The sequence below is a fragment of the Oryzias latipes genome, chromosome 14 (assembly GCF_053564925.1).
Source record: "Oryzias latipes strain Hd-rR chromosome 14, Olatipes_Hd-rR_3.1".
In the NCBI taxonomy this organism is placed as follows: domain Eukaryota; kingdom Metazoa; phylum Chordata; class Actinopteri; order Beloniformes; family Adrianichthyidae; genus Oryzias; species Oryzias latipes.
The window spans coordinates 16,948,875-16,974,499 of NC_136250.1; the positions used below are offsets into that span (position 1 = coordinate 16,948,875).

Genomic DNA, 25,625 nt, shown 5'->3' on the forward strand with positions numbered 1-25,625 from the left:
CCTTTAGTTCTCTGTTTTATAGAGTGGGTGGTGTAGCAGGGGCAGTCAGGCTGTGAACAGGAGTGGGGGGAAAGCAGGACAGTTTGGCTGTGAAAGCCTGGTAAACTCACCGAGACATGTCATCCACATTTTCTGCAGCAAAGTAGAAGGTCTTTATCTTCGGGTGGCAAGCCTTGAAAGCACTGAAAGAGAAGGGGTGTTAGAGAAAGGGTGTTATCTTATGTGAGAATGGGAACATAGACAGATGAAGTTCATATATTTGTAATAAAATATTGCCCGTTGAAATCTTTAAAACAAGTACTGTAGCTTCTAAAATGATATTTGGTAAAATGTTTGGCACAAGATTCGTTTTTTTTGCTTTGCTTTAAGGAAAAACACACCAGTACATAGTTTCATATAAATGAAGCAAAATAAGTAAAAAAAACATTGCTCACTATTTCCGTCTGCATTCAGTCGCACGATCAATCTTAAATTCTGGGAGGCTGACAAAGCCCTCTGCCTTCTCATCCTAAAACAAGAAAAGGTGAAATCAGATCAGACTTGAGTGAAGACTTTACCTTTTCTTTTAAGGAAATCTTTGTATTCACCTCCTCGTTCATGTACCAGTACAGGCACGTGTCTTTTAGGATGAACCAGTACTTTTTCCACTTCTGTGAAAAATAGGTTTTAGCATCTTTCTTTTTCCACAGCCAGCCCTGACAGTCACCCTGACCCAGGTCCCTGCATGAAATCCGCCTTTTGCTAATTAAGGACATGGGACTTCCAGCTGTAGGGGCTGAAGCAAAGCAGTGGGTCAGTAAACGCTCCATGTGCTAGAAAGTATTTTAAGTACGGTACATACTAAAGTGAAATGTACCGAAACCATTTTTTGTACCTTTGTTTTTTTTCTTAGACCTCGAAAGCAACGAGGAACGTTCAAACACCTGCAAACAGAGTGAGCAATTACAGCAGCTTCTGAGAAATGCACTTCTATGTTTTCTCACATTTAAGTGACTAACGTGATATAGAGATGCAGATTCAGAGCTGGACGTGGATAGGGCGACTTCCATCTGAAGGGCAGGAACAAGTGTGTAATGGGTCGGGCTGCTTCTTCGCTCACTCTTCCTCCTGTTCTGACTCAGGCTGCGGCTCAGCAGAAAGTTTTCTCCGGATGGTTTGTCTTCACTGGCAAAGCGCAGCAGGAAATTCTCTGCATTAACACAAAGGGCTAAATTTAGCACTAATTATACTGACCTTGCATTAAGGAACAGTTAGCAATTGATTATTTTTTCACAATAATTAATGCTTTGATATAAAAATTAATCGATACTTGTAAAGATCAGTTCATCCACTAATTCAAAAAAAGAAGCTGCTATGTTTGCCCTTTAATAAAGCAGCAATTTTCCCCTGCTTTTCTTTGTTTACAAAAGAAAAGAGAAACAAATATATTTTTTATCTGTAAATTTCTAGTCTACCATATTTAGTACCTTTTAGTTCATTTTGTAACAGGTTCATATATGGCTCAAATCAACAAGTCTGTTGGAAAAAAGTCAAGTTTCTAACAGTCAGTCCTTTCTCAATTAATATATTGTTAGAAAAACAAAATATGTGTTATATGTTTACTGCTATGTTCTTCTACTCTTTCTTTCAATGACAATCATGATTCAGTTTTCAAAATGGGTGTGGACATTTGAAATGCCCCTTTAAGAGGAGAATTCTGTTGGTATTGATTCAGAGTACATATCATCACCATAACCAAAAACTAACCAGTAGTGCAGTGCCCACTGCCAATGTGATAGGAGTTCATCAGCAGAGCAATAAAACAAGATGCACATGTTCAGAATAACATTTGAAAAACTGTTATTGCTCCGCTAGGAAAACATAAAATAAAACAGGGCAGAAGAACTTTGTGTGGATACAGTAAGAAAACAAGTAAATACAATTCTCATTATTACTAAATACATGTCCTACATTAAAGTTTAACATGAAGTTTAACATGAAGCTTTCATGCAGATGCAAAAAAATGCAATTGGAAAAATATTGGATTTGTGATCTAAAAATATGCTGGGCAGGCCACAAGCTCCATTTCGATGCATCCATTTGTAGATGATCAGATCCATGTACGTCTTTGTTTTCATCGTCTGAGCTGTGGCTCAAAACTGTACAGCTGGGTAGATCCAATATTGCTCCTTATTTTTGTTGCACTGGTAATGTTAGGTTGGGATTGAGTGGGCTGTAAGCTAACGTGAGAGCATGTAAGTAGATAGCTCAACTGTGGGTGATGGGAAGGGGGAACAGGATTGTTCTGTGCCAATGGTCCCGCCCACAACTCAGAGATGAATTTCTAATTAACTCCTGCCGCTCTGCAGAAGCTGTGTCCTAAAAAACAACACTGTTTTTTTAATATTTTGGCAAAAAAAAAGTGTAATTACAATGAAAAAGTCCACTGGAAATGCTTTTGGATCAAAATATGATCAGAGTAGGTCTGTAAAGTATGCCATAACCTGAATTTAATCTGAAAAATCTGTGGATTCTGGTGTTTTTAAAGGCACTCAGGGAAAAATGTAAAACCTACAAAATAGAAAGTGGTTTCTACGTGTGCTGCCTCTTGTAGATAAATATAGCAATGTCAGTTATTCTGAAAAGCTCAAGGAGCAACCATCATCCCTAGAGGAAACAAACACATCACTCGAGTCTTTCTCCAAACTGAATTTACAGCCACGACGTCTCCTCCCTCTGCATTCACCACCAAGCTCAACAGTCACCAATGAAATGTGAGGATCTCAGGAAAATATATTGATACAGTTGCCAAAGCAACAGTGTACTTTTTATATCCCCACAAAGAAAGCTGAAAGCACAAGGAGAGAAAGATGAAGGGGAAAGGAGGCAGCGATAGATTATGAAAGTATGGAGGAGATAGAAGCAGGAGATGATATCCAGCATGTTATTAGTTTTGACAGGCCAGCTCATGCTTCTGCATCTTGGCTCGAAGTTCTGAGAAGGTGAGGATATTATGAGATATCCACCCCCTCACCCCAGCTCCTTCCGTCCTTCCCTGGCTCCTTATCCATCTTCTTGTCTCCCACTAACTCCCACTCACCCCTCCTGCTCTCTCTCCTCAGCTTCGCCAGGTCTTCGTTGTCTCCCACCCAGTTGTATTCCAATGGCATTGAGATGGGCCTTAGCCTGCCTGAAGCAAGGAGGCACAGGGTACGTCAATACTTCAGCGCTGCCCACGTGTGCTCAAAAATGCAGGCACAAACATCAAACGGCATCAGACGTCTCAAAAACAGCTGAAAATAAACTCGCAAGAAATGCTTTGGTTTCATGACTGCAGCCATGCGTTTTTGGCTAGGGCAGAGGCTTTACCATAAGTGGGAGTGCTCCCCCTTTGGACTGATGATGCTTCTTGGTTTTGGTCGTACTCATAGCAGTAAAGTATAGCATCCTCCTCCACCAGGGGAAATTGTCGCCGACACTCCTGATCCAGGTAGGAGTTTGGTGACTCAGAACCCTCTGCAGCACGGACATCCGATCCAGGATCTTCATCTGGAAGATTTCCCTTGTCATCTCTTTGGTGATAAAAAAAAAAAACAGGACATCAATCAGAAAAATGCAAAGATAGCCAACGGAATTGGGCCAATGTGAAGAAGCAAGAAAAAAAAAATAACTCACAAATTATAAGAAATGCTTTCCATATCTTAATGCTGTTTGACTAAAATGGTAGTTGTGAATTTCACTAAATTCTACTTTCAAAGAATAAATATTTCGTAAAGCTTTATGGCAGGGATTCCAAAACTAAAGAAATAAACTAGGTTCTGCTGATGCTCATAAAAAGTTCCTTGTACTTATAGATGTTGCTTCAAATTATTCTACAGTCTACAGTCATTTGTTTATCAAAGTGGAGGATTGGGAACAACAGTAACACAGCCATTAAATACCAAAGCAGGGTATGCAGATAATGAGGATTGTAGAGTGCAAGTGTGGCTAACTTTCTGCTGTCAATCCCAAAGCACCCTCGTTTGGCTTTTACATGAGCTCAAGGACTCCTGCTTCTTTTGTAAAACTTGATGCCAACTCAGAGATACCGAATGTTGCAGTTCCTCAAACAACCACTAGATTCTGGCTGCCAAAAGGGAGCAACTTCACATTGATTTGCATGTTAAAAGTTAACTTTCATGTCCAAAATAAGAGCAATTAAGGTCTGGTTTCAAATATTAATTCAATGCTTATTGCTTTATTTTGTATTCCTGACAGCTGTTGGGGGAGTTATATGTCTTGCTGGTTTAATTAAAGCTTTCATTTTTGCGCTATAAGGAGCATCTTTTTTTTAATTAACAAGTGTTTGAAACGATGAGTGACTTAGCAAAACTTTCCATTTCATTGTCCCGCCCAATCAGCCATTTTTGGAACAAGTTCAGTTAAACTTTGGTCATTGTGCTATTAACCTCTGCAGGCCTCATTGTTGCTATTTAGACTCTTATAGGTGAAGTGAGATAATTAGTTCATTATATGTCTGTGGTGGAGATATTCATAAAACAGGTTTCTAGGACTGAATGACTGCATCCAATACATAAATCCCCAATTGCAGGACAAAGGATGCAGTGGTGAAAACACACTGCTACTGGACTCTGGAACTGATAGATGACTCACAGATCTGGCAGTGGGATGGACAGACTGGGTTTTCCAGTTGCCAGGACGACTGTAACTGCCTGACTGCATTTTGCAAAGTGTGAAGTTTGATGGAAAGGAGGTCATGGTGTGGAGTTGTTTTTCTGCTGCTGAGTTTCAGTGAAAAGAACTTAGAATGCTTTTAAATCTTTGGGTGATTGCATGTTTCTAACTTTGTGGTATCAGTTTTCGGTCCTGAGTGCATTTATTTTCTAACCACAAGTATACCAATCTAGTTGAGGTAAAATTTCCAAAACATGTCAATTTCAGAAATGGTCTTCTTTAACAAACTCTAAATAATGAAGATCAGAAATTTCTTCTTTTTATTTTATTTTTTTAAGGAAAAGGCTTGGCTCAGTGCACAGGTTCACATTTTTTTGATGGGATTGAGAATCGTGTCCCGAATCTGTGCTCCAGTTAGAATATCAACACTAGGAACGTGTGGTCAGGTGATATAAATGCAATTATTTTGATGATTCTAATTATTTTTGATATTTTTTATACTCAAAATGTCAGTATTTGTGGATTTCCTGTTTAATTATTGGCTGCGAGGTGAGGCAGCACCAAGCTCTGCCTCATGGCAGAACCCCATGCAAACTGGGTTGAGCATGTGCTTTCAGCTACTCAGTCTATAAAACCAGAAATGTTTTTACATTTTGTTAATTACATGTTCTCACTTTCTCTTTAACATGCAATATATTTCTCGTTTGTCTGTTGTTAAAGCCGCACTGAAAAAATATTGTCCTTGTCCGATCTGTCGCCTTTGTGTCTCATATTTGCTTTTTATGTTTCTCACTGTGAGCATATTTCATGTATTTTAAATGACTGTCTATTGTACATGTATATTTTCTATTAATGTATTTAATTCATGCTTCACACTTTTTAGGTTGATTTTAACACCTGTCCGGGGACTACAGATGAAAAATAGCCTTTGGGCTAATTCTGGCGCATTGCAGCCATGCTTTTAATGTGCGCTGTCCCTGTTAAATAAACGAATAAATAAATTAGGTAAGGTAGGAGGTTATGGAGGGCGCTCCTGAGCTAATGTTTGTTCCTCCATGGTTGCTAATAAAGTTCTATAAGGAGTCCGTTATTTATTTATTTATTTTGCTTTGACTCACGGCAGAAACACGTTCTTATCACAAACTGTTTTTGTATTTTGCACTCAAAAGGGTTTGTATTTTGTCTGAACATACAATGGTCAATAAAGATTTAAGAAAAAGACAACAAAATGGCGAATGTAGTCTCAGCTCCAAAGGTGTTTTAGAATTGGTTTTTCTGTCAACACATGAAGACCAAAGCTGGTGCTTCAAAGCGTCAAGCAAAAATGTCAAAATGCTTCTAAAACTAAAAGAAGGAGGAAGTTACATGAAAGTGACGAAGATTTTTGTCCAAAAGGTGAGGCTTTTAACTTCATTTACAAGTTGTCAGTGTCTCACCAGTCACCTATAACTCACCGCACCATTAGAGTGCACCATCAAACAGGGAGCAACTGTAGATACAATTTTAAATTACTTTTCAATGTTTTCTTACTTTCCTATTAAACTAGTCAACACTATGTTTTAAAAAGGACATTCTGCTTGATGCGGATGTATCCTCATTCATAAGGATGCAAATAAAAAAAAGGTAATGTACTTCCAGATGAGCTGAACTGTTTAGTTAATGTGAATTTGTGTTTATGTGAGATTGAGTTCACCTGGGAGTGTAGGGGTCAGCTGGAGGAGGAGGGATGTAGAGGTCCTGCAGGGCACAACTACTTCTCCTAGATGGAGTGCTTAAAGTACTGGTGGGCGTCGCAACACTGCTGCTGGGACTCTGAGGGAAGATGGGCTGCGTGTGAGCGCATGCGAGGGCATGTGTGACAGACAGAGAGACAGGCAGACAGAGAGAAAAGGCAGAGAAACAGTTACAAGGACTGACATGAGGAAAAATTGGACTTCACAACAGATGACTCAGTTGGTAATCGTTGGTTCTGGTCATACTGTGAAATGAGCAGGGAGTGTTTGCAATGCTGCACTTCTAACTCGTGCACTTGGAGAGATCCAGAGCATAAATGGTAATTTTTGACTTATATCTCTTGGTTTTTACCACCACAACCCAACTGGCCCCTTATAAAAATACGGAACAATTAAACTAAGGTGAATGTTAATTCTAAAATTTCTATGCAGCTACTTTGCAATATATATATATATATATATATATATATATATATATATATATATATATATATATATATATATATATATATATATATATATATAGCATATATTGTATGCTGCATCCTTCAGGACTCATGTAGAACTTCATCTACTTCTAGGTTCCAAAAACAGAACAGATTTATGTCTTTTTCCCCTGTTGATTTGCCCTAAAAACTGCCAGCAGTGAAAACTCATTTAGGTGAGTAGAAATGTAAGGCAGTGAAAGGGGGGGAGCAAGGCTGAGCTTCAGAGCCTCAGGGGGGGGCAAAACATCTTCCCTGGAAGGGGACTCAAATTACCCATTACAACTTTAAAACTGGTCCACCCATTGTGGACGGATTTAGCACGGGCTTCTGTAACGGCGTAAACTGGTTTGGCTGAAGTAGGACAACAGATGCCATTAAAGGATGACATGCTGACATTGGAATGAACAAGGCTGAAGCATTTAGCAAAACAGAAGGGGGTAAAAATAGTGTTAAATAAGTGTAAATTTTAACTACTTGTAATTTGAAAAAATAGATTTAGTTAGAAATTTTGAAAAGTTTGCCTTCTGATTTATGTTCCAGTTAAGCTGAAGATCTAGTATTGGTTTTCTTGGTGCCTGATTTCATGCAATAGTAAATTTTGAATATAAACAGGGACACAAGAAGAAACGCACATAAACAACATAAATAACAACAGGAAAACAAGCAATCCTAAAGTACTGGGCAGACCTGCAGAGCTAATGGTTTCCATCTCATGTTTTTGAGCAGAGCTGGGGTGGATGTGAGCGTGCTCTGTGGGCGTTTTTTGAGTGTTAAGGTGACACCAGCAGGGTCCCCTCGCAGCAGATTCACCAGGTTCTTCAGCTGCCAGCCCACCTGACAAAGAAAAGACAGTGTCAAAAATTTCTTCTCACACCTCCACACTGCAGAAATGAATATTCTGATATTTCAGCGCTAATGAGTAGTTTGTGAAGAGACTTATTTGTATGAAAAAATATGATTCAACTCATTATGACCAGCAAAGTCCAGCCAATTCCTCATCTTTTAGGTTAAGACGTCAACTGAGGTCAGAAGATTCGAATCAAAGCTCATGTCTTGTTGTGGTAAAGACTGCATGTTTCTAGCAGCAGACTGCCTAGTAGTAAGTCATCTTTAGCCCAGTTTTAATAATGCAGTATTTGGCAAAAAAAAAAAAGCTTCCCATCTGCTGCTGAACTAAATGTGCCAGGTTTGGGGAGAAAGAAATCTTGTCTCCTACTTTGTTAAAGGCTGGGAATTTGAGTGCAACTCATGCTTCTGTTCAAAGCTGCTGAATAGCTGCACAGAAAAGGGTTTTTTGTATTTTGAAATGTATGAGGAAAAATATAAAAAATTAAAATAAATTACAACTAACTTTTATAATGTTTGTTCATTTTTTTTATGTAATAAGGTGTAATTTGTTTCATAAAATCATGCTAAAACATATTTTTCTCTACTTTAAGTTTTTCAGTGTTTCTTTTTTATTCGTGTCCCTTCAGGGCTCTCTTTAAATTCACGTTTAAGAAAGTGTTGATTTGCATTTAGTGTTTTTGTTGCTGTTTTAAACGTGTTCTATTGGCCTCAAATCTGAGAGCTGATCAGTCTCCCTGAAGTGATTCATTCCTGACACACAGTCAAAAGTAACAGGTCATATAGATTATATGCTTTTTTGTGTTTGGTTGGTTTAACCTGTCAGCAGTCATGCTTGTGTCAACTTCTAATGGTGAAATCCAGAGAGCTTTGGTCTTTGTTTTAAAGCTGGACTACTTCCAGCTGCCTTCATTAGAAATCCCTAAACTACTAAAAACATTCCTTCTTTTCTCTTTTTTTAGTTCCTTAGTGACCTTTTTTTTAAAGTTTATTCTTCAGCTTCTCAGTCTTGGCAACTTTTTTTTGTTCCTTTTTTGTGCAGCGACCTAAACAAATATTTAATTGCTGCTTCAATGAGTTATTTGGTTTCCTTAAAGAAATTCAAACACATGGGAAGTATTTCCTCACCTGAGAGTCAGACACAATCAAATTGACGGATTCTAAGCAGATTATAGTTGTTATTCATGGCAGTGCAGTTTTGGATCATCAAATGCATCAGTGTGCTCACATCCAGCATTGCCTACTTTAACTGCCAAACTCCTTCAGCTTTCACTCGCTCGGCATGAACCGGAGCAGGTCATCTTTCGTGATCCAACATCTCTCTGAGAACGTTTCCCCCTGCCATAGCATTGGCTAAAACACCAGTAAACCATTTCACTTTTTTTTACCTTGACTTAACCTCAATATCAGGGTGTCAAAAAACAAAAATGCTTCAACTGAGAAATGTAAAAGAATGTATGCGTTAAAGTGTGCCATGTCATAAATATTGAATTAAAGTTAGTGCATTCTGACTGCAGAGAATTTTCCAGCTAAATCAAACTGGCAAAAATCAAGAAAGGACCACTAAACTCTGTCCAGACCAAAAATGTGACTTTTCATAGCAGCAGAGCACACATAATTTAATATCTCAGTCCAATTAAATGTTCTTGTCAAGAGTGACCAAAATAGAAAAGTCCTAAAATAAGCGGAATGGAGTTGTTTTTCACATCATGAGTCAGACCTGCGCCTCTCCTGCTTTAATGCCAAAATGTCTGCTGTGAAAGCAGTCTGTTATTTGGGCTGGTTTGCACTCTGGTTGAAACTGTGGAAGCCTAAGATTAATGAGACATCACCAAACTCCCAAGGTAAAATAAGATGAATGAGCAGCAACACCAACAGTTTGAGCTCAGGATAGAAACTTTATATCATACTAAGATGTTTTTCATAGGATTTCACTCTGGCTACCACAAATAAAACCCAAGAAAAAGTCAAACCCATAACGAATTCAGCCCCTTCAGAATTCCTCAAAACAAACGAAAACTTCAATTAAATTCAGTTCTGCTCCTGAACCCTTTGGAAGTAGCCTTTGGCGTCTCTGTCTCAAAAAGTGAAACTGCTGTAATTAAGTGCATTTTTATTTTAACTTGTGTGTTATTGCAGTTGAAACACAAAAGTCAGAGTATTTTTTTAGCTTAAATTAAATAATGGCTTTTTATGTAGCTGTACCAAGAGGCATGCTTTACCAGCTGCCAGTTTGAATAAGGTAACAATAGCACAGAAATAACCAGCCTAATGTTTTTGGTTTAAACAGCACAGTATTCTCATCTGAAATTTCTAATTTAGATTTTAAATGCTTAGGTTATCTAACAATAATATGCATTCAAGTTGTGCTTATAAGTTGTTTGGGGTTACAAAAAGAAAAACACTACTTGCTTTTTTAACATGCATAAATATTTTGTTGTAAAAAAGTGTTTGCTTTTCCAGTTTTTGCATAAATAAATAAACTTCGAAAATAAATGAACTAATTACTAATGACGTATTTAAATGATGTTGACATTTGTTTTATCCTTATAATTTGAGGTACATTTTCAAAAAGAAAAAAAAGCAGAAAATACTTTTTTCCGCCATCTCTGAGTAACTTAGCTTAGAAAATAAGGATTCAGAATGTGATTCTTCTAAAAAGTTTAAATGAAAAAAACTGGGGTTTTAAATGTTAAATCACTCTTAAGTGGATTTAGACTTTTTTGATTAGTTTGTGAATCAAATTGTTAAAATTCTTCAGAAAATCTAGATCCATATTTGAGGCCTTCCAGCTTTCAGCTTCTAAAACTCTGTGGTCATAACAGGGAGGATTTGAGTGAGGATTGCGCCTTTGGGCTTGGTTTTGTCATGTTCTGTTTGGAGAACTCAATCAGTCACATAATCTTTCAGATTGGCTCTCATACACAGCTGTCGTCATGTCAGTGTAGCAGTTACCTCCAGCATATATCAGGTTTTTAGTTTCTCATGATCAGGTCATGTGCCTTATGTTTCTCTCTAGTTTTGTCATGTTTATGTTTGTTTTTTAAACCTTGACATTTCTGTCACAAGCCTGGTCTCCTGCCTATTAGTTCTTGACAACCTGGCCAGATTGGAGGCCAAATTATTTTAATCAACTGAATTTCCTCAAACTCATTGGCATTAAAAAGCCCTCTGCTTGTCTTCAATGCCATAGGCGAGCGGATAAAACTGACTTTTTAAAGTAATTTATCATTTATTGTCTTTTTTATATTTATTTATGTCTTATTTTATAATAGGGACAAGCAACATTCAATTTTCCGAAAAATAAAACCATTAACCTACAAACCAGAGAAAATCTTAATTTCTGTCATGCTTTAGGTGATTTAAGGTGGTTTATGTGATAAGAAGGCGGCTGTGTAAAATTAAAGATTATCTCTAACTTTTATAACACAAAATACTGTAAACATGTTTTGTCCTTGCAAAACAGACAAGAACAAGCAGCAAAATATCAAATCTATGCCTGAATTAGTTAGCCAATGCTCTTGAATTTTGAAAACAATGATCTTTTCAGTCTTAAACCTTTACTCCCCCAAAACTTGCTGTATTTTGCTGCTTCGCTCTGACATAAATTTCTTTAGTTTTTCGAAACACAGCACTGAATGATTTTTTGTGACAATTGAAAAAGTTTTACAAAAATCAGCAGAATACAGATCTCAATTTTATGTTATGGAGATATCCTCCTAACTTCTCTAGAAAACATGGTTTGCAAATTAATGTGTTGTAACAACATTTAAAAAAAAACTTTTTCCTTTTTCCTTTTACCATGTAACTCTAGATGTTCCAAGCCACATAAAATGAACTAAACAGCAACAAGCGCAGGTCTTCCTTTAACACTAACTGCGGGAGACAATATCACCAGCATATCACTGAGTGCTACAAGCGGCATGTAAAATCGAAATCTATTTTCTATAGGACACATTTCACACAGCTTAGACTTCCATCATGTTCAAAAGAATATTGCAGACTTTAAACTCACATTTGCATAAACAATCTGCAATTGTAAATGAAAAAAAAGCATGCATAATGCTCAAGAATATGCAAATTCCAGCATCAAACATGAAAAGCTCAACCATAAATTAATAGTCTTACCACAGTCTGATGATTGACCTGAATGACTTCATCTCCAGCATGGATTTTCTTACAGCGGTCAGCCAGAGACTAATGGAGGAAAAGAAGTTACCAATAAATTTTGTCCATATTTCTACTAAGTAATTACCCTAAGAGTAACTTAGTGATGGATGAACATGTATCACTTCTGCTGCATGAGCACTGCAGTGACTCAGCGCTAGAAAATTCAGAATCAGATACCTTCTCCTTAATACCACCAAACCAAAGGATGTAAGATTATATGTACTGATGCAAAGACTCCCAAATGGAGGTCTACCAGTTCATCCATAACGCTACTTTATTATCTTAAACATGGCTGGGTCTTATTGCAAAACGACTACAAATCTTTTGGATTTAACATTCCAATAGATTTCCAATTCAACACAGTCATTGACAAATTTTATCTTTTGTCATTTATGAAACAGTTTTCATTTGACTTGTGAATAAAACTGAACAAATGTGTCACTTCTATTATGAGTTTAAATTTATATCAGATTCAAATTCAGATTGGTTGTTTTGTCGCTGCTGGGAAATTTTGTAAATGTTAGCTTCTTCTTTGCCGCATCAGTTTACACAATCTATTTACACAATAAAAACCCCACAAAAGATCCCTTTAATAGAAAGATGCTTCATTGATGTGATTAAATTACATTACATTGCCTAAGTTTAATCAATTTATTTTTAAGACCAACTCCAATCCTTAGTTAATGAGTAAACGTTCTGTATTAAGTTAATTAAGAACTTCTCCAACTAAAACAATTTTCTTCTTTAGTCTTTTTTTAACTTTGCTTTTATTTTTCCTGGAATTAAGATGTTTTTTTGGCCACAAGATTAGTGTATTTATGGATTTTTTTAATCTTGTTTATAAGATCTGCATTAATGAGTCTACAGCATCAACATTTCACTGATAAAGTGTAAAAAGTCTCATTAATAAAATGGTAATTTGTGTGTTTACCATAAAGATAGTGACTCCCATTTCCAATGCTCCTTTGCCTGACAGAAACTTTTCACCTTGAATAACTTCTAACTGTTTAGGCTTCTGTTACAAGAGAAAAGTGGATTTTGTTTTGTTCTCTTGCTCCTGCTTCTCATCAATTGTTATTCTAGTCTTAATTTCTTCCTTAATGGGTTTTCCTATTAACTGTATTAATTCCGAATCAGTCTCTAGAAAAACGTTTCTCTTTTTTCCAAATACAACTTGAACATTTTCTGATTAAAAGAAACCTAGGTTTTCCTTTTAATCAGCCTGATTTAATAATTTGTTAAGGACTGAAATTTACACATAACTTCAAACTTTTTTTAAACTATTTAGAATTGTTAGTTACAAGGAGTTTTAATCATTTCTGAATTACCTGCCTTAAAACATCAATTTCTTTTAGTTTTCTGATGAGTCTTGTAGATGCACGAGTGGCTCCAGCAAGTTAAATGCGGCTAAAGTAAATGGCAAAGGCATGCGTGAAGAGGCCTATACTCACTCCTTCTGTGGTCCCAGTGATTACATGCAAGCCATCATAGGTTGATTTGATGTACATGCCCTGCAGGAAGTTAATAAATATTGTAATTCTTTGTTTTTTCAGGAATGCTCAAACATTACACGCACAAACTCACTGTATGTCTGCCTTTCCACACTTACAAAGCAGGCTGTGTTCAGTTTGTGTTGGCAAATCTTCATTAATCTGCTTACTGTGTGAAATGCACGGAAATCAGGATTTATCTCAAAAAGCCTGGATTTGTCTCACAAATTCTTAAGCAGTAAAAAAAGAGGTTTACAACATAACTCATAAAATCTCATCTGCAAGAGTCTGAATTTCTTCATTTAAAATTAAGTCAGACTCCAAGCACGTTGAAACAAATGCTTTCTGTTGAGTTTTTCAATGGCATAAACCAAAAACGTCCCGCTGAAAGCCACATAAGTGGTACAAAAAACAAATCACACATGTAGAAGTGTGCGAACGCAGCATGAAAATAAACAGAAGCAGCATGCCAGACTTCAGGATGAGTGGAAGACATTAATTTTAGGCCACTTGGCCCACTGTTGTACTCAAGGTTCAATGAACTTCCAAGGCCAATTCGAGCATTTGTGTGGGGGGTGGGGGCAGCTCTTTTTGTGGCCGCGAGCAGAAAGCTTGTGCCTGAGTGTAGGTCAGTGCAGAGATGGAGTCCAACAAAGAGCTGCTGGTTAAACAGTAGAAGAGCAAATCCACTGTGCAACCAAATAACTTTATAATAAGTGCGTGATGGTTGCTGTAGATCTTAATTTTACTCATTCTAGCTCAGCACAATACGTTGTGTTTCTAGTGCGGGAAGTGACTCACATGGCCAGGAGCTAGGCAAACCCAGTTTTACAACAACTGAGCTGAATTTGATACTGGACAGCACAGCAGCACAGGCTGCATAACACTGACCTTGGTATTTCTACTGTCAGAAACAGCACAGAAAAGAATCTGGACTGCAGACGAACGCATGTGTCATTAAAGTTTCTGTATTAAAGTTTAAACTATTATCAATTCAATTCAATTCAATTTTATTTGTATAGCCCAAAATCACAACAACAGTCGTCTCGATGGGCTTCGAAGTAAAACATGAACTCAAAAGGATCATGAATACCAATATTAATATCAAAGGGGTATGTGTCAATCTGCACTTTTCTTAGAAACAACCAACCAACGTAAACACTGTGTACAATTGCGCATTTAAAGCAAAAAAGCTTTTTAGAGAGAAATGGTTCAAAACCCAAGCTGTCTGAAAGTGCTACACAGAAGACAAGCAGCCTTACATCGGGCTAATTTATTTATGGTTGTAATAATTCAATTCAGTTGGACTATTGTAAAAAGGCTGCAGTTTAACAGTGAAATGCTGGAGAAAAATCTGCACATGATGAGTTTAAATGTGTGCCATGTGGGAAAAGAGACCGTCCAATCCACAGTTACTATGACACTTTAAAAAAGCTCCTGAAAAGGAAAGTTTTTTTCCATTTTTTAAAGATATAACAAGAAAATGAGGTCCTGGGATGAACTGCCAAGCTGTCCAGGGTGTAACCCCTTTTAATAATAATAATAATAATAATAATCTTACAGTGCTGCAAAGGCTTATCAGCTGGAGAAAGAACATTGTGCCAAATATTCGAATTAGTTATTATTTTTGCTTGAGCTTTGAAGAATAAAAAAAAACTGTGCTGTTTTCTAGGAATAGCTTCTGCAGAGCGGCAGGAGTTCATCACGAATCCACCCCTGAGTTGTGGGCGGGACCGTTGGCGTGAAGTAAGCCAGTGCCGTTCTCATCATCCCTAGTCTGTTTACACACTCTCCCCCTAGCTACAGCCGCTCACAACACCAACCATTAGCAGTGTAACAAAAATGGTTAGCAACATCGGAGCTTTCCAAATGTACAATTTGGAGCCAAATGTCAGCTCAAATGAGGAAAACAAAGATGTGGATCTATTTGTCTGCAAGTGGTTGCATCAGAATGGAGCAGAGCAGAGAGCATGTGGTCTTCCTACAGTAGCTTATGTATCACACATACAAGATTAATAAGTTTGTCTGCTCCTGATTCACAACGACTTGAAAAAAGAACTACTCAAAATGCAAATTTAAGCTTAATTATCTTTACATATGACCTCCATCAAGAGACAAATGCTACAAGAACATGCTGAAAACACCAAACGCATGATTTTCACCAGAGTGGATCTTAAAGATGATCAAGCTTTGAATTGTTTTAGCAAAATGGGGACAAAAAAGCCCAGGAAAACAGTAACAATGTTTTAGACAACTGCATTTCTAAAAAAGTATATTTTTTTAAACTTTACTGTCAGAAAGGATTTAAAATCCATTTGTCCTTTTCTAAACTGTATACACTTCTGGTCACATTTTTTTATAGATTTTCATATTTTGTGATTAATAATTTCCGCTACATCTTGATCAATCTACATAAAAAAAAAAATCTTTTTTGTTTATTTAAGCAAAGCAATCTTAGCTTCTCTGTGTTTTTTGTATGTGGAAATATGACCTACAGAGTTTCTTTGCTTGTTTAAAACCAGGCAGTGTCTCTATGAATTTCACAGTAATCAAGATCAGGAAAAGTTCTTACCAAGCCTTCAGTGGATTTTATGTTGGCTAGCTGCACAACCTCCAAATGTGCAGACTGGGACACCATGGGATCCGAAGACAGTGAGATGATTTGGTCGCACACCTCGGACAGTGTCTTACACTGAGGAGGAGACATCAGAGGTTAAAGTGTGCACACATGAGACCAATATTCTTAAAGTCCTGTTGACTGAAGCCAGGAACTCACCACATTCAGGATCTTATTTTCTGTTTCGTACACCGAGCAGTCCTGGGCAACATTCAGAGAACACCGTTACCTCAAGAGAATTTTCTTTAATAGAGTTATTACTGGCACTTGTGCTGTAGGTGGACATAAGCAGAAATTGAGCAACTTGGCACTCATAGCCACCAACAATCCCACACAGGCACACACACAAACACAAAACAAGTGAGTCACCAATGCGGAGGTATGGCTCTCTCTCTCTCTCTTTCTCCTTTGCTTTTTCATTCTGCAGCCCCTCTCTTTTTGTCCCACTTTCACTCCCACATTTAATTTTATTTTTAAATCTTTTCATTTAAAATCTATAAATATATTTAAAACCTCCTCAGAGATCCAACTAAAAATGATTAAGAATCACTTCCTTCCTTTTTCCTGAGTCAGATTTTTGAAAAATATCAACTTCAAAACCGCAAACACTGATCTCTGAAAACATGTGATTTCACCTGATGAGATATTATTAGATCCATGACAAATGTAGCTGCAACTGCCTCATGTGTTTGAAGTCAAGAAGACACAGTAATCATTAAGAAATGTGTCAGTCACTAAAAGTAAAAGTCAGTGTGCATAAATATCTGACCTTAAAAATGTCTTGTCTTTTTATTTTGCTAATGTCTATTTTTTATGTGGGAAGGAAAATGAAATGCATCCAAACATATGTTGATGTGAAAGTGTTATAAATGCAAGATTTAAACAAGGAGATTCAGTAAAAATCTGAAGAGGCACAAAATAATTTTTGTGGATTTGTATAAAATCCTTTGGATTGTGCTGCTGTTTATGTGCGGTTAGGAATGTAGGAGAATTAACCCCACATTTTGAGCTGCACATCCTTCTGTTAACCTTAAAGGTTGATTCACCTGCTGCACAATGGTAGTGAGCTCAAGACACAGCTGGATCACATTGTTTCGGGTCACTGAGTAATCTGCCACCGCGGCAAACGGAGACCTGAAAAAGAAGGAACACCTAGAGTGAACCATTAGACCGAACATCTTTGAGATTAAAGGACTGATAAATTTGTGGAAACATTTTTTTAGCAAATGATTCACTTAAAACAGTATAAACTCAGATTTAATCATTTGGCTAATGGCTAAATGTTCAAATGCTCTGCATTTTGGAATTTAAAAAAATCTGCATTTAAATGTAACCACAAGCCACCAATCTTAATTTTATTTCATCTCCCACAATTTTTATATCTATTTTTTTCTGTATAGAATTTTAAATTAATAGGAATTCAAATTACATGCAATCTGCAAATTATGTTTGCTTTAATTTCTTAAAAGCAGCAAAAATAGAGGATTCTGTCTTGAAAAAACGCATAGAGCTTCACAGTAAATACAAAATAACATACAAAATGTTTACATTTTTTGGGATCAATCTGTTACACTGTAATTGTCAACCATTTATAAAGATGGTGACCACTCATTTGTCACAAAAATATTCAATGTCTATTTGTCCCAGTCTCAACAACATGGGCTGTTAATGCACCAAATGTAGTCTTTAAACTTGAGGGGTAACTACAGAATACTATTATATGTGTATTTTATATATATATATATATATATATATATATATATATATAGTATTCTGTAGTTATTTGTACCACAAAATGCATAATTATTCTAATAACCGGCTCCAGTAAAAAACAAAGTGTATTTAAGTATGCATTATATGAGTTCCGCAGCATGTTTGAACGCCAGGAGGCTCGTCATTTTGCAAATCTAACCTGTCCAGCCATGCAAGCAGACTCTTGGCCGCAGCAATCAGGTCCACCACTGAGGTAAGGAAGTCATTGGGTAGCTTGTGAGTGGTTCGGCCATCATAATGGCCGCTGCGCCGCCGACCTGTAATGAAGTTCTGCAGGTTCTTTGCAGATGCACTGAGCTTATGAGAGAGCGTCTTCAGATTCTCAGTTTCCAGCCCATAATTCTGGATGAGAAGAGGAAGCGGATCAGTTTCCCCATTTCATCAACATTCATTTACGCTGTGAGCCATCTGAAGAATTTCTCCATTGTAGAGACCAAAGCCTATTTTTGTCCTGACACTTCTCCATGGCGACCATAGGAAGACCAACCCCCTCACAACAGAAAAGCTGTGGATGCCACCCAGCACGTGACAAAACAGCTGTCAGTTTGAATGCCCATGGATAGATGAACACACATTTTCCTCCAAACTGCACGCGTGGAGTTTCTTGGGAGGAGAGGGAGCAGCAGGAGGGGCACTAATCATATTTAATACAGGAGTGCCTGACAGACTTTAAACCAAATCCTAGTTACGTAAGAAGCTTTAAGGCTGAAGCAGGGCCCCCCATGCCGACATGAGAGATGAGCACAGTTTACATTCAGATCGCATCTGCGCTATCAGTCCAGTAAATCTCCCTCCAAGTTCTCTCAAGGTCTTTTGGGTTTAAACATGCCCATCTCCATATATCTTCCTCTCTGTTGCAGTCTAGCTTCACATCCATCTATCCTCCCCCTTTTATATTCTATATACCCATCTAATTTATAAATCAAAACAAAATCTATATTTTAAACCTTTTTAGAGGTGCAACCTCCTTTCAAGTTGGATGAAAGAATCCAAATCTATAGTTTATATGGTGCCTGTGCTGCTCCTGAACAGAGATTTGATGATGTTGGTTCAGCAGGACTCTGCCTTAACAAAAAGTTTGTGCTTCGAGCTGACAAAAATATTATTCAGTCCACCTCATCAGCCCATCAGCTTAGTCAGACAGAGTCTATCATGCTGACACACAAAAAAACCTGTATCTCAAATGAGAAGCAGAGGTTGCTTTTATAGGCTATAATCCATGTCAGCACTTATGACAGCTGTAAGATTTGCCTGAAAAAGGATTTTTTTGGCTATTTTCCCAACATAAAGAGATCTGATGTGATGTTTTCAAATTGGAGCCTGAAATGACCTTTTTCCTCTGTCCTGAAGCACAAATATGGACACACGTCCTTAAAAACACAATTTAAAACATTTTAAAAAGTATGCAATACAGTGAAAACCTTCAGCAGTGACTTTGGGATAACAACAGGCAGAGGAAAGATGGAGTAGGACGTTAGGACTTACCAGAGCACAAAGCAAGTCCACAGCCTCCAGAATGAGCTCCTGATGACCAATTCTGGATACTCCTAAATCCTCCAGCTCTTGGTGGGTGATTCGCAGCAGTTGGTCTCCCCCTACTTTCTCCTTCTCAAAGGTCTTGATATACTGCTGCAGGCAATCATCGAGACCTGAGGGAGCCACACAGGAAAATGTTCAACATAGCAAGTTTCTAAATTTGTTTCAGAAACCTTTAGGATTTTCTGACTTCTTGTTATTTGCGCTGTGTGATCTAATGCAACTTTGTGTTTCTGTCTTTGTCTGGATGTGTTATGAGTCCTCAGACATTCCAAATGCACTTGGTTCAAAACTGCTTGAGTCAAATAATCAAATTCACAAAATTTGCCTTGCTAAAAAGCTGCATTTTCTGCTTTAAAGTAGCATAGCTCAGCTGCAATGCTTGACTGCCATAATGAACACACAAAGACATTAAGGCAAATGTATACTTGCTCCTCACTCTATGAGTTTTGTTACACTTAAATGGAAAAGGACTTATAAAGAGGTAGCGAATGTTAGATCGCTAGCAGCAGTTTTGCATAATAAGTCCACTGTACAACATGAAAGGGGCTGCAAACTGTCACTGTTAAATATTAAAATATGAATTCTACATGTGACTTTCTTGTGTGAGATTTTATTTTAGAATTGGCTCAGCATGGTTTAAACATTTCTTAGAAGGTTTCCACAGAAGTATAGTGTACTATCCCTATTAGAACAGCAAAATGATGAAAACTACTAAAACAATAGACGTGATACATAAATCAGTGGACAGTGAGCAAATGGTATAGACCAGGCATCTGAAACCTGAGGCTCTGGAGTCCAATGGCACTTTTTTACCCCTCAATTATAGACCTATTGCTAATGAAAAATAAAATAGTGGTCAGTTTTTAACAGTAAGAGTTACTAAATTAGCATTGATTTAATTTAGAATAATAAAGTCTATAAATTTACGGCTGAGGTGCAGCTAGAAGTAAGATAAACCATGTAAAGGTTTTTACATCCCTGCTGACATCAAGAGGCCGTGTTTGCTTTGTAGTTCCTCTAGAATGCACAGGTTTCAAATACTAAGTAAAACTTTGATTAAAAGTCTGATCTTTTCTTATTACTCAACTGTTTAATGAGTTTAAAAAACATGTTGTATTATGCTGCATTGAGAGTTGTTGAAAATAAAAACTTTTATATTCTTTATAAATCTTTTTTACTGAATCATAAACCAATAAAGTTATGTTTATGGTGAATAGGAAAAGTTTTATGGATCATTACAGTAGACCAAAGTAGGTATAACAAAGTACAATGCCATTTTTGTCCCGTGTTGTTCAAAACCTCTCATAGGAGGGTGTTAGCTCCACTGGGATGATCCTATTTGGCAGAGGAAGTCTTTTATTTTGAAAGGAAGTCATACGAGCTTCTGTAAAAAAAAAAAAGTCACATCATGAGAAAATAGTAGTTACTCTTCACATTTCTGAGTTTACTTTTGCCAAAAAAGAAATATAATTCATATTTATTACAAAAGTAACAATGTTATGGATTCAAAGAGTTGTCAAATAATTTTCTTAAAGGGGTAAAAAAGACTTTGTGGCTCCTACTTGGTTTGGATCAGCAAGAAAAAGGCCCAAATGACTCTTTTATTGTTAAAGATTGCAAACCCCTTGTATAGACCATTTAGACCACAGAGGAATTTTAGATAAATATATTTAATCAAAAACGGCATACACCTGTTTTTGCACAGGCTCTTCATGAGGGACTGGTGTGCTTTTGTCAGGGGTCAGTTTGTGAGTGCAGATGTTAAATGGATGCTGTAAGTTGATATGTTACTCATGCACCTCTGAGGCAAAGAAGCAGGTAATCACAGCGCTGAACTACCACCCAGGCGAGACAAAAACAACTATAGATACCAGGAACTCTGCTGCAGCTGCTGATTCTACAACATTGGCCTGCCTTCATAAATAAGCAAAGTCTAAGGAAGACAGCTTGAAAAAGATCTTTCCTTTTTTGTGTGTTAATATGATGCAACTGCTTCTGCCACAAAAGTTAGCAATTATTGTGTGCTGATTTTATTGTTTTCTCTGTTCTGATAAATGTATACAAAGCCCGTTTTCATTCTCTTTTATTTCCAGAAAAACATGCTTTATCTTCATGCTTTCCTGTTATTGCTTGCAAACAAGACAATGTTTTTTAAAAATCTAAGCAGTCGGAAAGTTAAAAATTATAATTATTTGATCAAATCCCTTCTGGCAGTGTCAATTTTTTTTATTTTGTTACAAATTTACATGTCAGGTTTCTCAAAAATCCTACTTTAAAGCTCACAGATGTACACGATGTTGAGATGTTTTCTCGATTGGGGTTCCTCCACAGACAATTAAGCACATTATTAGCCATAATGCATAAAGAGAAAAATGTGTTTGAATCTAATAAGATTTCTGTATTTTTGCTCCGAATGAACAAGTGATGTCGGATAAATGCTAATTAATAGAAATGAAAGGTTTTTGTTTCTAGTAGGGAAAAACACAAGGAAACATTTTCAACACTTTTGGTTTAACTTTGTTCAAGACCCCAGAGAAAAGAATGTTAACCCTTTCAGGGGATTCTCTCAAGATGCAGCTAGGCCTTGTTAAAAACATCTACATCTCAATCCTTGTTCTTTGTCTTTCTGTCTTAGTCTATATACACTCCATTCAGTTCAGGGTCACATGGGGGGGGCTGGAGCCAATCCCAGCTTTAACTGTGGGAGGAAGCCAGAGAACCCAGAGACAATCCATGCAGGCACAGAGACAACATGCAAAGCACTGGCAGTTCCCATAACGTTTAAGACGCCAATGGGATCTGCCGTATAGGCATAGCTATCTGACGGTTTGATTCCCTTTCTAACCAACAAGCTGAAAACAAACTACAACATGCTTACTGGATTTCCATCAATTTCCAATCACTGTCTGTCCTTTTTCCCACTGTCTTGATTCTTCTCTATGCACCACCCACATGCAAACATAACCTGACAACTATTTCCCCAGCTTGCCTTACTGTTGCTCTGAAGCACACGTAGATTCAGACCTCACTGAGGAAACTCGATTACGCATTCACGTCGAGTTTAACTGGCAGCTAAATGGAGAAGAGGGAGCTTGGTGGTTTCCCCATTACTTAAAGGCTTAACGAATCAACCTCTTTACCAAGTTAATGGAGACTCTCTAGGTCTATTAAGTATACCCCCTTGTTGCCATAGAAACCACAAGGGAGGTAGTCTCTGCTGGGTAAAATCAAGAAAACAAGTGAAGGAAGGTCATGACATTTCTGAAAGGTTAAGTGATGACATCATTGAGAATATATAAATGCTTTCAGTAATAATTATCTATTAAAGCACAACTTTTGAAATTTTGCCCAAAAAAAACCACTCCCTTGTTGGCAATGCATTCTTGGCATATGTATATTTTCAATGCAAAGGAAAAGCTTGTTACGTAAATCCCCATCTATAGACAGCGTCATTCACTGACCGTACTTAATCATTTCTGTTGCATCAGTTTTCATGTTCTGGTCAGATTATCAGGCATGCAGGGGAAAAAATTAAAATTCCTACTGTTTATAAACCCCAAATGATTTCTACTACTGATAATCCACTTGTAATTTAAAGAAAAAAGAGCCATAAATCTGTGATGGTATCCTTATGAAGGCTTTGTGTCAAGTGGTACAGTCATTCATCATTGTCAGTGTTTGTGTCAGACACGAAGAGAGTGAGCACTTCTTAAGAACAATGATAAAACTGATCTGCTTTATGAAATGTAAATTGTTTTGACACAAACTGTCAAACACAGAAAAGGAGAAAAATGAAAAAAGCCTGCATTTGGCCCGCAGCGCAGTATATCCGAATAATTAAACACGTCATACAACAATGAAATGCAAATATGCCGTGTCTGCCCAGATGCCATTTAGAGGGTATTCCTGAAACAAATGTTCCCCTCAAAGTTGGAACTCTTTCCTCTTTGGAGATCAAACTCCTGTTTAAACAGCTTTGTCACAGCTGGGAACAGATAAACCGTTGAGCTCCCATAAAACTTCAAACAAAGAAAGGCGGTTAGGACTGTGGGAAGGTCACTGGTGCACCCCTTTGGCCCCCAGTGATGTCATGGTGCAGAACCCTATGGTATAACATCTGAATACTAAAGACCAAATAATGCAGTCAGTCCTCATGGCTTCAGGACTGAAGTGACACTGAGATGACCCCCTCCCTCTGTGACTCTTTGTACCACTTTACTCACTTCAAATTATCATGACTTGGCACAAGAATCCTCTCTGCTCTATTTGCCACTGAAGAATCCTCTCTTCTGTCCGAGCTCCACTTCCTGCTCTGTGCTCCTTTCACTTGTCCTTACATATCATTTTAAACCATTGCATCTCCTTTTGATTATTGTGTTTGGGCATCTACATTCATTCTCAGTAAATCGACCTGCTGAGCTGCTGAAAGTGGTTTAAAGACTGCAGTAGGTAAAGCTTGAGACAAATCAGGGTTGATCTGCAAGAGAAAGCTGAGAGTTTTCATGCAAGCTTGCATGCATGTGCCAGTTTCTATCAAAGCAAATCGACACAAGAGAGACACACCTGTTTCTGCATTTTTGTAAGGCAATACCTTGGTAATGCAAGCACCACCTAAAGCACAGCTGAGATCTTCTGCAGACATTTTAAAGCTTTTAAACATTTTAGGATATAACCTTGTTTAACCAGACAACTTTACTGTAACAGCTCAGCCAATCCCCTATTTTCAGTAGTGACATGTCAGGTCAATATAATCATTACCTCTTTGTTTCTTTTTTGCAACTCATATCACTCTGTTAATGGTTTTCTAAAATGATGTCCCCATTTGGACCACGAGGCTCCTACATCTGAGTGATTAACGTGTCTAACTCTGGAGATTTGAATCACAGAACATGAGGTCTTTAATGATCAAACTTGTTAATGGTGCCTAGGTGTCAATTCTCAGACTTTAGAACACAGCCAGCTCAACATTTGAGGTTAGAAGCTCTGATAATGATCTCATTCCTCCTGCCTTCTTTGCCATCATTGCTCCATAACTTTCAGATCAGACCCAAAGCTAATGAGAGCTGCAATCACTTGTGTGTAATTGCTGGATCTCTGTTGTTTCTTTGCAAGCTGCTGTGTTCACTGCTTTCTGCTCTTTTGAAGCCACTCTGACATGTAAATGTCTGGAGAAAATTCTTGCTGTTGCTGAAGAGGAAAAACCTGAATTGGGTTGTGACAAAAAGCCTTCAGGGATATGTGGGGACTCAGCAGGTGTTTTGTTTTCATCTTTAAATAACTTGTGTTTAAATTTTCAACTTTGCATCCAAAGAGCAATTACAGATCATTCACTGTACCTTTCATCCAGTCAACCACTTGACTGGGGCTCCACTTGCTCACTGGCTCCATAATTAATGCCATGGTTAGAAGTTTGTCTTCCAAGATTCACAAAAGGAAAACACGCCCAGGAAAAAAAATGTTAAAAAAAAAAACTCCTTAATCAAATATGTAAAAAATATTTAATGGTCAAAGATAAAAAAGCAATAAATAATTCAAATTAATCATAAATCTTGCAGGTTTTTTTGTGTGGATTCAGGTTCAAGATGTCCAAAATGTCGTTGGAAGCAGCTTGAGTAAAGCCCAGCAGACTTGAGCACATTCCGGAGCTCCTCAGTGTCTTGAAAAAGCCCGTTCACTTATCATTCATGTCAGGCTCTGCGGCGTTGATGCTGGCGGTCCCTGCTGCCCTGCTCCTCTTCCAAAATAGCTGCATCCCAGCCCCATCCAGAGCAGCAAACAACACGCAGACTGCTACTCTCATCATACTGCTGTCCTGAGAGGTTGCATCGCTCTGAGCATCCTCCCTACCCCCCTCCCCAGACATGGAGTCGCAGCCGTTCATACAAAGTCTTCGTGTATGAGGGGTGATTAGTGTCACACAAGCCAAATCCAGCCTCAGTCTTGCTTCTTTTGAAAAATATATTAAGTCAATGGTGAATTTTGTTATTGTTGTTGTTGTTCCATTTATCTTTCTGAATACCTATTTATGTTGCCTTGTAGTTTCAGAGATATGATTGTTGTTGTGTAATTGTACTAATTTATCATTAATTTCTTGGCTGGAGTCAGACATCCATTGCATCGGTACAAATACAATGCTATTTCAAAATTGAGGGTGTTATTTTGATTGTATCAAGTATTTAAAAAATAACATTTGAAAATAGCATTGAAAAAGAACAATTACTGGAAAAAAAATTAACAATAGTGCCACCAAACAAAAAAGTAAAACTGATCATTTTGTTTTACATGAACTGGAATCTTTCAGAACAGCAGCATTCCT

The 25,625-nt window shown here is 37.5% G+C and overlaps 1 protein-coding gene across 8 annotated transcripts in view; it reads right to left on the reverse strand.

The window, feature by feature from the left end:
* LOC101167472 (connector enhancer of kinase suppressor of ras 2) overlaps positions 1-25,168 on the reverse strand; it is a 32,754-nt gene extending 7,586 nt beyond the window's left edge. Inside the window, exons 1-17 of one of the 8 annotated variants that reach the window (XM_011483600.3) lie at positions 24,646-25,168; positions 19,256-19,419; positions 17,910-18,112; positions 17,044-17,149; positions 16,157-16,198; positions 15,953-16,072; positions 13,342-13,401; positions 11,849-11,917; positions 7,562-7,708; positions 6,347-6,465; positions 3,349-3,551; positions 3,080-3,169; positions 999-1,189; positions 875-923; positions 588-775; positions 435-508; positions 111-182 (exon numbers count right to left, since the gene is read on the reverse strand). In XM_011483600.3, the coding sequence (XP_011481902.1) occupies positions 111-182; positions 435-508; positions 588-775; positions 875-923; positions 999-1,189; positions 3,080-3,169; positions 3,349-3,551; positions 6,347-6,465; positions 7,562-7,708; positions 11,849-11,917; positions 13,342-13,401; positions 15,953-16,072; positions 16,157-16,198; positions 17,044-17,149; positions 17,910-18,112; positions 19,256-19,419; positions 24,646-24,709 (1,961 nt within the window). In that variant the 5' untranslated portion in view covers positions 24,710-25,168. Of the gene's footprint in view, positions 1-110; positions 183-434; positions 509-587; positions 776-874; positions 924-998; positions 1,190-3,013; positions 3,170-3,348; positions 3,552-6,346; positions 6,481-7,561; positions 7,709-11,848; positions 11,918-13,341; positions 13,402-15,952; positions 16,073-16,156; positions 16,199-17,043; positions 17,150-17,909; positions 18,113-19,255; positions 19,420-24,645 lie in introns of all 8 variants that reach the window. The other 7 variants (XM_078931211.1, XM_078931210.1, XM_011483601.3 and 4 more) reach the window with 7 other exon arrangements.
* Between the last annotated feature and the right edge of the window lie 457 nt (positions 25,169-25,625).